The sequence below is a fragment of the Alnus glutinosa genome, chromosome 10, assembly GCF_958979055.1.
Source record: "Alnus glutinosa chromosome 10, dhAlnGlut1.1, whole genome shotgun sequence".
NCBI lineage: Eukaryota > Viridiplantae > Streptophyta > Magnoliopsida > Fagales > Betulaceae > Alnus > Alnus glutinosa.
This window is the reverse complement of record NC_084895.1, coordinates 22924763-22937192: the sequence shown is the minus strand read 5'-3', so window position 1 is coordinate 22937192 and position 12430 is coordinate 22924763. Positions and strand designations below refer to the sequence as shown.

At 35.1% G+C, this 12430-nt stretch overlaps 1 protein-coding gene across 2 annotated transcripts; it reads right to left on the bottom strand.

The window, feature by feature from the left end:
* Positions 1–2503: 2503 nt before the first annotated feature.
* Positions 2504–11683, bottom strand: LOC133880455 (uncharacterized). 2 transcript variants are annotated; one of them, XM_062319404.1, is made up of 13 exons: positions 11270–11683; positions 11097–11174; positions 10108–10265; positions 9338–9413; positions 8056–8123; positions 7656–7914; positions 7296–7430; positions 7072–7178; positions 6679–6732; positions 6501–6584; positions 4224–4387; positions 3565–3712; positions 2504–3189 (listed from the first exon to the last, which is right to left on the bottom strand). In XM_062319404.1, exons 1-12 carry the CDS (start codon positions 11553–11555, stop codon positions 3568–3570), a joined length of 1614 nt encoding a protein of 537 aa, XP_062175388.1. In that variant the 5' UTR covers positions 11556–11683; the 3' UTR covers positions 2504–3189; positions 3565–3567. The 2 variants fall into 2 exon arrangements, with proteins under 2 accessions (XP_062175388.1, XP_062175387.1); XM_062319403.1 differs by having other exon boundaries at positions 2504–3268; positions 11270–11682.
* Positions 11684–12430: the final 747 nt, after the last annotated feature.

Genomic DNA, 12430 nt, shown 5'->3' with positions numbered 1-12430 from the left:
ATGTGAATCCCACCAACCCATCAACCTCAAAGTTAGACTCACGCGTGGCTTCAGGTACTTGTTTGAAGGAGCAGAAATAGGTGTACCGACTTGAAAGATTAACAATGCTTCATTCTTTTCGTGTTTCACAATAGTAAGTAAAGTGTTGCTTCAGCCATGCTTATTGTCCTTGGTATTGTATTCTGGAGGCTTCGAGAGAAGGGTATATCTTCTATGAAATAGGCTATGACCGACATTATATATACATGAATGATTCTTTGCATTCTGTCGTCTATCTCGCATACATTTTCGCTGAGTTGGCATATATGCTTCTTATACCCTTAATTAAAAAGGAAAAAAAAAATACAAATCATAAATAGAGCATGCCAACTCAGCAAAGATATACACGACCTGGACACCAAAAGGCCCAAAATGCAAATAAGCATTTCTCATATATATAGCCCATATTAGTTGAAAACCAAAAGGAAACATGTTCCTATCTTATCATCCCCATGGAATAAGAAAAATGAATGCTATCATTAGAGGTTTTGTTCTCATTGCCAATTTTTACTGGCAAGGCTTGCATGGATTGGCTTACAAGTTAAGATTCTGTTTCAAGGTACTCTTTCCAAGAATTGTACGCATATTCTTTTCCAATTAGATACAAGATACATAAAAAGAATACCCAATGTTTTATAAAATGCTATGGGATAGCTTTGTTTCCACGCATAGGGAAAATTTTATTTGAATTTAGTCATTGAGTTTTCAATATCAAGAATAAAGCCGGTAAGTTTTGCCCAAATTTTTAATAGGTCCTCATGTCACGTTACCATTAAAATTAACAATTTGTCATCTATCACGTATGTCTCATTTGACATATCAGCATCCATATCAACACCTATAATATCAATGACACCTCAACAAATGCCAAGTCATCCTTAGAACAATAAAAAATAAAAAGACCCTACTATGGCTTTGATTACGCTCGGCAATGAGTAAAACATGGGTTTCTAAAATTATGCTAAGGACCATCTTTTTGTACTCTTTCATCCTCTCAAAGTTGATATGACTTTTAAAATAATCATTGAATCAAAATCTAATAGGGATTCATCTCAAATCTAATAGTAATTTTAAAAATCACATCAACTTTGAAATGATAAAAAAAGGACAAACAAATAGTCCCTAGCATTACTCCCACATCTTGTTCTCAAGTTTTTGTTTCTCTTTAAGATTCACGCCAAAAGAGGTTAGATCTTACACGTCCAAAGTTGGGTCTTTTTCTTGTTTTTTTTCTTTTTTTTTAATGACTAGGCACTCGATAACATGACATTGATATTGGAATACTAATATGGACACTAACATGTCAAATGAGACACACGTAGCATATGACAAATTATTAACTTTAACAATAAAGTGATAGAATGACTAATTTAAAATTCGAACAAACCTAAGGACTAAATTCGAATAAGGTGAAAAACCTATAAACTAAATATGATTTTTTTTTCCCCCCCACAAATAATTGAAATACAGGCTTTGTTTGTTAAGATGTTTGTTCTCTATCTTTTTGTTTTAAGGATAATTACACCGTTGGTCCTTGTGATATGCTATAATTATTTTTCACTCCCTATGGTTTAAAAAATTTATGGGAAGTCTTTGTGATTAGCAATAATTACAAATCGATCCCTATCGTCAAATTTCGTTAAAAATTTTAACAAACGGGAAGCAAAGGGGTGGCCGCCAGGGGTGGCCCAAAGGCCATCCCCATTGGCTAGGGGTGGCACGCGGCCACCCCCCCCAAAGGGCCACCCCTTTGCTGCCCTTTTTTCTTTTTAAAAAATAAGTTTTTTTTTTTTTTTTTTAATAAATTTATATTTTTTTTATTAAGATGAACACGTGTCGCCATCTTATTGGCGACACGTGACACTGATGTGACCTTTGACGGAATCTGTTAAAATTTTCAACGGAATTTGACTATAAGGATCGATTTGTAATTATTGCTAACCACAAAGGCTTTTCATGAACTTTTTAAACCATAGGGAGTCAAAAATAATTATGACATACCACAAGGACCAACGGTGCAATTATCCCTTTGTTTTATGTTCTCAAACAAAAACAATAACCAACTTAAAACACAAGAACAATTTTCACCTTATGTCACATCATAACACATTTTCAAACAAAAAAACCTCTCAAAACACATTAACCATTTCTACTAAAAACTATTTTCAATAGAAAATGGCACCTAGGAAAGAAGAGCATAAGCAAGTTCTTGGATTGAAACCTCTGGTAATTGATCGATGGGAACCTCAAAGCTGTCTAGGGCAGGAGCAAACCCATTTAGACACTGCCGCAGCATGCACAACCCAAAAAGATAGAAAGACTTGTCGATCAAAGAAAATTCTTTTAGAGCTATCACTTTGATAACATATGTCCAAATTTTCAATCTTTATAAATAAAAATTGCTCCAGACAATCAATTAAGTGCATTTATCATTTTTTTTCCTACCGAAAAGTGAAAATAAAAATGAAACGAGTGAAATTTCAATGATTTTATACGTATGTAAAGAATCATCAACGAAATAATGTATATACAACCAAGTCTCACTCTACCGAAAATTAAAGAAAGCAAAATACGTGAAACAAGTAAATAAAAATCTGAGGGAAGCTGTTCCAGTATACGTGTCCACTAGTCTAATGGTTTTCCCACTTCCCTTATTGCTCGAGAACAAGTATAGGCCATTAGCAACGAAGAGGAAGCACACCGAGAGAGTGATAGGGAGAGAAGACAAAAGGTGGTTTGACATGCTAGAGGCTTGCATAGGAAAACATAGGGATTCTCATACGGGCACTATCCAACCCTCTTCACTTTTTCTTTTCTTTCTAAAGCTTTTCTCCTGGTAGGCATGCAGGCGTAGGCTAGTAAAAACAATCAGAATCTTTTTATGTACATGTGCGGAACACCTTAAGGCACACTCTCTAGCTCTCATATAATGTATAGACGTGACTATTTCAGCTGAATGTGATTCTGAATGGAAAAAAGTTAGAACATAAAGCAGTAAGGCACAACAAGTAGGCAATACCAGGGATTCTGAAAATAAACTGCATTAGGAGCCAACACATCAAGTGTAGCAAGTAGCATCTAAGTGACAGCTCTCATCATCTTTCTATGTGCTTCAATTTGCGCCAATCATGCATTTGACTGGACATTTCTCTGAAGAAACAAAATAGCTGCTGAGCCTCATGGATGCTAATCTGGAAATAAAACTTGTATTTCAGCTGATTCGGTCTGCCTGCATTATGAAGAAAAAACCTTATTTTATGAAAATAATCAGAAGGACAATATAAATTAGCATTTCTTACAACTTTAGATTCTCATCTTTTCATATTACTGGATTCTAACCATAATTTTAGGTATTTGCAGGACAGAAGCAAAATGAGAACAATAGTTCTTAAAATGATTAGAGAGAGCCTCAAAGTCATCTGCTACAAAACTCATTTGTAGATTTCATAACTCTCAGTGTATAATGATATTAACATATACAGTTGGTAATAAAGCTACTTCAATAGAACCAATGATTTAATTCACCTTTCAATTATGCACCCACAAGGGTTCCAAAGAGAAAGGCTTCTCATTGCGGGTATGAGCAGCAGATGTCCCAGGAGGCGCATGCACAGTAATTGGGAGAACCCACTCACTTTTGTCTCTTCCCTCTATCAGGAGCGGGTGCTCATATCTGAAGTCATAATATCCAGAGTTTTAGGACGGAGAGGTGATGAGAATTCTCGACGACTACTGATATTGCATATTTTTGGGTACAAGTAAAATCTCTAACTGTAAACAGGGTTACAAACTGAAATAGAAAAGCAAAATCCCTAGCATCAAATAAATCTGCGATTTCTGATCAATTGAAATCAAACTTGTCACCTAAGCCACAACTATGAGAGAGTCAAGACTATAGTTAGATACATAACATATCCTTATAATCTAATGTTGTTTTTTCATTTAAATTACTAGTTGCCAAGAAAAACTATGATAATATTGATCACTTATTCATCGAAAAAAAAAACTATGATAATCTTTCCTGGCCACATCATATACCCCTTTTTTTTTATAAGTCATCGTATAACCCTTTTACTTCATGTACTTCAATTATACTTCTCATATCATGGGAACCTTCGCAACATACTAATCACTTGCATTGGAATAAAGCAAGATGCTATGGTAGTGCTACTATCAAGTCATACCTGGTCCAATCTATATTCTTTGGAGTGGTAAAAAATTCAAAACGAAGCGACCATTGCACGGATACATGGGGAGTGGAAAAGGACATGGGTCCATCCATGGGAATGGAGAAAAGAAAGCTTGATTGGACCAAATCCGCAACAACCTCATAATGATCACTTTGAACCTGCAAGCATATTGGTCCAACAAACATGCCGCAAAGCAAAAACATTAAATTCCTACAACTATTAATATAAGTTCACAACAGAAACTATTTCAGTCTTGCCAAATAAATCTGACTTTCAAAATCTTTCTGTATGCATTTTAAATTAGTAGCTTTATGCATCTTAGCAATGTAATGTCAATGCAAGAAGCATGGTTTACAACATAAACTGATAAATGCTGTACATGCTTGATTGGAAAGAACACCATCAAGAGAAAAAGAAAATGGAAAACATAAAATAAAAATAAAAATAATAATAAATAAATAAATAATAAAAACAAAAATAAAAAATAAAAAATGCATGAAGTAACTATACCATAACTTGTGTGACAAGCCAAAATTTTTAAAAAGGAAGCATACAAGCACCAAGATCATCCATATTAAATTGCTCCTCTATCAAAGAAAAAAAAAATACCACTAAAATCACTAAAACATAATATCTGCTCAGTATTTGCAAAAATTATGATTGTGCCACAAGCTAAAAAAATGCATGTAACTCTCAAATATAAGGACCCAAAAAACTGTTTTTTTGGCATAGGCCCTAAGTGACATGAACTTCAAAGCAATGTTGGCCTTTCCCAGTTCAAGTTCATGTGAGTTGCAACTCTTACTGACATGATCATCAGAGCCCCAACTCTTAATCATCTTTTCTTTCCATTTTCATTTTAAAATATGAGATGAGAATATTAACGGAAAAGCAAAAGTTTGCAAAGCTTCAATGGGATGCTTAAAAAACTTGAGGTTGGGTTAAATAAGAAGTATTAGGACTGCTATTGAAACAAGCTGAGCAAAATATTAACTTTTCACACTCGGCTCTACACATCAGGAAATGTTCAGAACCTTGAGCTTGAATAGAGTTTAGCAAAGATTGTTCAGATTCGGCTCAGCCATAGCTTACCCAAACATGAGCTTGGTTTGTGAGAGCTCAGCTCAGCACATCTCATCATAAACTTAAAGTAAACTAAACCCACAACACCTTACTTCTTGAAACTTTACATAGATCGTATTGAAGCTTTAGCTTCAGAATTTTTTTTTATAAGCAAGCAAAATAACATTGATAAGTAGCTTCAGAAATTTGAGGGAGATTTAAGATTTAGAGAGAGAAACTTGATAAAGAAATCCTTATCTAAGCAACTCACAGACAAACTAAATACTAAAATAGTAGAGTAGGAAATACCCTGCACAAATGTCACACAAACCAAATAATAGAAAGAAAAGACTAAGATAGAAACCCAAATCAGAATCCCTGCCTGATGAAATCTAGACTTCTCTCCCAAAAAGCATGAAAGGCTAAATTTTACATTAAAACAAGAATGGTAGAAAAGAAGAGCGGTCATCCAAAGATAAAAGGCAGAACAAGAAGAAAAAGATATGTAACAAAAAACAAAAAGGAAAGACAGAGAGAGGTGTAGACCCTATGCTCTGAAAGAAAGGGAGGGAAACAGGAAATTGCTGGTGTCATCCCTGTGTGTTTAAGTTCTGTCTCTAATGAAAAGTTCTTAAAATGTGTGGCTAGCAACAATACAGGCATTACTGTGGGCTGCAGTTGGATGTATATATATGCTAGTATTAAATACTGCCAACATTCTCATAGGGCCCAATGTTTCCAAGCCCTATTAAGCTGAGTGTAGGCTGCTTGGGGTAGGCTAGTTAAGGGAAACAAACTATATATTTAAGCTTGAGACATTGATAAATGATCTTTAACAAGCCAATTATGAACTTATCAAAAAAAAAAAAAAAACAAGCTTATTATGGAGCCGAGCTGATAGGTACATAAACAGCTTAGTTTGCTTGCAGCCCTAAATAGTATATATTTCTAAGAATAAGATTACACTAAATTTCAAATACTTAAATAAACACTACCAATTTACTTGACTACAAAACTATGATACCAATCTTCATTTCCATATATAGAAAGATCTAGCAACCACAATTCATGCATCCCATAATGGGATTCGAAAAGAAGTAATCAAGTGTAATCTATGACTTCAACAAAGGTACAACACCCGATCGATCAGACAATCAATGCAAGTGAGATAGCTTAAATTGAAAATAATAAACAATAATGAAATAGTACCTTTGTAAGTGTAGGAGAATTCCTCCGAGAAGGATGGACGAATCGCCGACTTACAGTCTCTGAAGTCTCCAATGTTATTGAAACCTGGAATATAAATCTTTTCATCAAGCATCAATAACACTAAACAAATAGATACTAGCTGATGATGATCTTTCTACTCTTATAACTCCACGATTACCTCAAGGCATCTCCTGGCTCCTTCTTCATGAAAGAAAGTAAGAGTTCCACCAATCTGATACCAGTACAGGTTGTTGAAAATGAGAAAAACAACAAAAACAAAAGGAAAACGGAGGAAAAAAAAAACAGACAGAGATAGAGATAGAGACAGAAGAAGAAAAGAAAACCCTTGGAATATGCAAAACAGACCCAAGATATCAGTATAAAACTGAAAGAGGAATGGCTACAAGCATGCAAAGGTCAGATCTTGGCCATTGGATGCAGCCCACACATCTATGTGAGTCCCACTGTGGAACAGATTCACACATTGGTACCTGCACAGACGCATGGCGCCCTCACAGTGCAAGGAACAGACCTTCAGAAATGACCATAGTATTTCTCAAACTGAAATTACCATATCGCTGAAGTAATAAGTTGAGTCAGAGTTTTTTGGAGAAAATCTAAGCAGAACTTGATCGTCCAGCCTGATATTGTAAGACCTTCCTCGAACAAAGCCTTCTGCTGCAGAAAATGTTTGCACCAAATTAGTTTACCAGAACTTATAACACACTGAAATCAGTTGATCCTAAATATATGACAAGTGCATAAAGATATTTAAAGGAGAAGTGTGATAATTACATGCTACGGGTTCAGCAACTTCCGATCCTGGCAAAGAAGATACTCCTGTTTCATCATCTGCAGAAAAGGGCTTCATAAGCTTCCGCTGCTGGCTTGGAGAGACAACGGCAGCCGGCTTCTGCGTTGATAAAACATCTGTTTGCAAAACTAAGCTTTATTCAGAAAAGCTGTGCTTCTGAACTCAGAAGAGAATAGCAGAAAAAAATATTTCTTTTTTTTTTTCATTACTCCACTGTCATGACAAAGAAATTGCAATGAGAGTTATCATAATCCAATACTGCACTGAAATATTTCTGAACTGAAAAATATATATAAGGTTTGAGCATACAGCGAGTGATTAAGATGGCTTAAGTAACTTACCAGCACTAGAATCATATAAGACCTCAGCCACTGACAGCCGAGGAAGTGGAACATTTGAAGATAAGCTTGTACGTTCTCCCTCAAGATGTGGAATATCCTTAGTTGAAGACCTTGCTGCAGATGATTGCAAGGATAGTGAACTTCCAAAGGTTCTCTGTACATGTTCTTTCATGGGATTGTAGGAAGAAACAGACGAGATCTCATCCTTCGAGCTTTCATAGCCTTCCTCAATGCCGTCATATATGTCATTAGCTCTAACCTGTAAGTAAGTAATTCTACTCTATATCAAAACTCTCAGTGGAAAGCATTGCCTCAACAGAATGTATTTATTGATCTATGCACCCAGAGAGAGAGAGAGAGAGAGAGAGTTGCAAGTTAAAAAGTATCATTAACAGCATACCCAATCAGAGTCTCCATCCATCTCTTTCCAAAATATATCCAGTTGGATGGTTGTAGAAGGAACAATCCCTGGAAACATTGAGAACACAGGATATTTCTCAGTTATCCTATTAAATGCATACGGAAATTATTACATTTAGCGTGAGTTGTATGACAGATAAAAAACCATAAGCATTAAGAAGATCAAATGCATTTTTGCTGATTTAGGAATTTGTAGCATGACATAAGATTATTTTTAACAATAAACAACAAATTTTTACTGATCCACATTACTGTCATGCCTTTTCATTCAAACAAACAAACTGCAAAGCATAAAAAATCGGCTGGCACTATATGACATACAGAGAGATTCTTCACACGGATTCCAAAAATAACATAACAAACCTCATGTCAAGAATGGAAATAAAATTCATGGAAACAAACAAATACCTTCCTTTTTTTTATAAGTAATTGGCCCCAAACATGAGGCATGGTCCCTAGCCCATTGAGTTACCCCCTTAGGGTCAAAGATGGAAAAGGATTAAAAGAACAATAGAAAAACACATTTTCGCTTTAATGAAGATAGTATAACGTTTAATGTGGAGATCAGACCTTGAAGGAAGTGTTGTTTAAAACTCCCTGTGGGTGGATAATTGCTTTCAACAGTTCTTGATTTTTTAATTTTCCTGATTTTCTGGATTTGTGTTCTTCTTGCTAATTGGGTATCTCTCTTGTATACTTAAATTCAAACTATTAACACACTTAGAAATAGGCCACAGGTGGACCAGTACTAACTAAAGGTCAAGTCAAATTCTATAGGACAACCAAAAAGGTTGTTGATAAATAATTTGTATACTTACAAGAAGCATAACAATGCTCCAGTGAGCATTAACACTAATACTGTTTTCTTAGCCTGATGCATGAAGGTTTATTTATCATTACAACCATTCAATCAATAGCCAAATGCAAGTCTGAGGATACTCGGCTAGAGGAAAAAATAAGCGAAAAGCTTCCCACAAAAGAAGCATAACTATAACTTATTATCAAACTTCAATGCCAATTCAAGTATACCACAAGCGGGAAAGGGATAAAGATAATGAGATCTTCAAATATAGTAAGAATTCATATATATGTTGCAAAGACAGAATATTTCCAAGACTAGGATGTTCAGAATTTCTTTTAATGGGAATCCACAGATTGAATTAATAATTTTCAATCCATGTTTTGAACTAAATGACTCCAATTCAGAGACAGAAGCAGTGACATGCACTTTTCAGTAAATGGAACTTAAAAGGAAAACTCACCATCACTTTGACCATCTTCCGTTAGCAACCCACTGGTTTTTTGAGCAACCCATACTTGTAATGGGATACGAGTTTCCTGCATTGGTTAAAGTTCAGCAAATTTCAAATCTAAATCATCATATTAATACAAATATTGAAAGGCTGACATGTAAGCAAGGACTTGGAAATTATCTCAAATATTCCCATCCCCCACTCAAACACATACACACGTGTGTTTGTATGCATGTGAATGCACATGTTTGCTAGTGGTTAGCCATTAAAAACACTGTACCATTATGTCTGCTTCTGATAGAAGAACCATAGAGAAATGTCTTTGATAACCATAACATGATATACTGGTCACTGTATGAACAATGCATGTTGCATCAGTGAGTAGTAATGAATTATCATCAGTAATAATGACAGAAGTAACTACTCTAGCTAAGGCCCAACATCAACCTAAGCACAAACTTCTTGAACTGTCTACATATGGTTAATTAATCAGCAAGCAATCAGAAATCTAACCACTCATATTTGGGAAAAAAGTGCCCAACAGAATGCAAAACTAAGATACATGACAAGTTGACAGAAATAGGTACTCTGTATCACAACCAATATAATCATGCAGAAAGTTAAAAAATAAATGAAGCAAAAGTTTTAACTGAGCTGAAATACCAGTAAATTGTATATACTACAAGAAGCAGGAGATATGAGCAGTGCAATAATCCATTGCAGAAAAAAAAGGAGTTAATAGTTGAGATATAGTCTAAAGCAAGTTAAAGGAAACCAACCAGCTCAGTACGATCTTTTACTGACTCTCTATGAGAGTGGCCATTTTCCATTACCAGCCATTGTCCAAAAAATGTAGTTTTAACATAGTAAAAGTAGCGTATGGTAGCACCCTTGTACGATGGTGGTATAATGTTTGGCAGCACAGTTCGCACCACATCTGCAGATGGCATTGAATGTTTTACAGAATTAATTGGCTTGAAGCAAGATGATAGAAGCATGAACTCAACATGTTGCAATGTTTTATGGAAAATAACCGAATTGATTATGAGCTTAAGACTCATGTAGCCCCAGTCAAAGGGTCCTCCTAATCATGTAAAACCAAAGAATATGCACCCAGGATTGAGCTACAGGGTTTTATAGTCAACAGATCAGGTTCCATTTGCCCCCCCTGTTCAACAACCATATCGAGCAGACCTCCATTTTGGGTTAAAAAGATTGTTTCTTCTTCTACATTTCTTATTATATGGTGTCATTCACATTTCTATATAATCGGCTATAAAAAAAATAAGGATCCGTTTGGGTTTGCGATTTCAAAACACACAATTTAAAAATATCAATTTTTAAAAAAATAGTTAATCATTTGGTAAAATCATACTTTGGCCTTTAAAATCGCAATTTAATCTTTAAAATCATGCGTTTTTAAAAACATATCCTATTTCTTGTGATTGGATAACGCAGATTTTTCTACATTTTCAAATCGCATTTTAAAAAAAAAAAACCAGACTCCCAAACCATACACTTTTGGCCTGCAAAATCACACCAAACGCACTCTAAGTGGTGGTTTCAACACTGAAATCAATTTGGTAATCAAAACTCAAAGTCGTAAGCTCAACCGAAAAATAAAAACACTGAACTATGTGCATCACAGCAACATCAGCCATGGAATCCGGATAGATATCAATTCAATAATTGATTGAAGAGAAAGAAGAACACATATTACATTACAGAATCACATAAAAGCAAACAAAAAACAAGAACAGAAGCTTACATGACTTAGTGACCCCAGAAGGAACAATCTGATTAGAAACCATCGACGGTACCGCGCAGTCCATAAACACGTGTTCACCTAAAAACACAATTCTTGAACATAAACTCGAACAAAACAAACAAATTAACTAATTAATCATCCAAAAAAATATAATTCACATTTAGAATACGAACCTCGTCTTTGCTTGGATCCAGGCAAGGGCTTGGGAGTGGCGAACCACTGCGAGTCGAGCTTCTCGACGCCTTTGATCTCGAAACCAAGGCGCTCGAGCAGGAGCGAGCAGGCGAGCTCGTCGTCGCTGGCTCGGGGGTTGGAGATCTCGACGGTGACGACGACCGGATCGCCAGGCCTGTACACTTCCTTGTCCGTCTGGAGCTTCAGAGTCGGCCGGAGCTCAGTCTTCGAGGAATCGTCCTGACGGTCACCGGCTCCGAAGAAGGAAAACCTCGGCGCCAACATTGCCTCCGATTTGGCTTTTGCTTTCCCGAGAAATGCGTCGTCGTTTTTGTTTTTCTTCTTCGAAGGCTTTGAAGCGTAAGGACCTTGGGCGAGATCTGATCTGTGTGTTTGTATTTGGCAAGTCTTTTGTATGAGTTTTGGCCCTTTTGGGTCCATCGGCTGTTAAGTGAAAACGTCGAGTGATATCACGTGACTACTATATATTTTATTTTTCTGGAAATTTGGGAATTTCCATTGTTTTTTTAAAAAAAAAAAATTGGGGCTTTCTCTTTTCCTTAATTATTTATTGGGGTTTAAATAAAAAAAAAATTACATTTGTTTAAGGGTTAATTAACATTTTTTACTTTCAAGATGAGTGTGATTATAAGTATTAAAATTTTTACTGCAAATTTCTTACCAAATGGCAAATGACCTAATAATTTAGGTGAAACTCATCAAGTTAACTAACTAAATAATTAAATTTATCTGCAAACTTTTGTTATTCAAAATTTCTTTGCCATGTGACACTACATGATATTTATGCAGACTGTTACATGATTTTTTTTTTTAAAAAAAAAAAATGTGATAAAAATTAGGATAAATGTCTTATAAATTCATGAGTCAACGCGTGATTTGAAATCATTCCCTCATTTTTTAAAAATTAACTTTTACTGTTTAAGTTTTTCATGAATTTGACATATGTTAGTGCCACATCACTTTAAAATAATATATTTTTACTGTTTTATAAATTAAATTCTAAAAAAAATAAAATTTAAAAGATAAAGTCAAAAAAAAAGTCATGTATAGAAAAATCCTAATGTATAAGACAACTTAATAGAAATATTGCTGTTTTGTTGCTTTTAACACCATTTATCGACAGTCTCAATGTCAATACC

Coding starts and splice junctions, on each gene's coding strand:
- LOC133880455 (XM_062319404.1), bottom strand. CDS start 11,555: ATGTTGGCGCCGAGGTTTTCCTTCTTCGGAGCCGGTGACCGTCAGGAC. Junction 8,124..9,337: donor GGAAGATGGTCAAAGTGATG/GTGAGTTTTCCT, acceptor CAATGTTTCCAG/GGATTGTTCCTTCTACAACC. Junction 4,388..6,500: donor ATTCTCCTACACTTACAAAG/GTACTATTTCAT, acceptor ATATGCTTGCAG/GTTCAAAGTGATCATTATGA.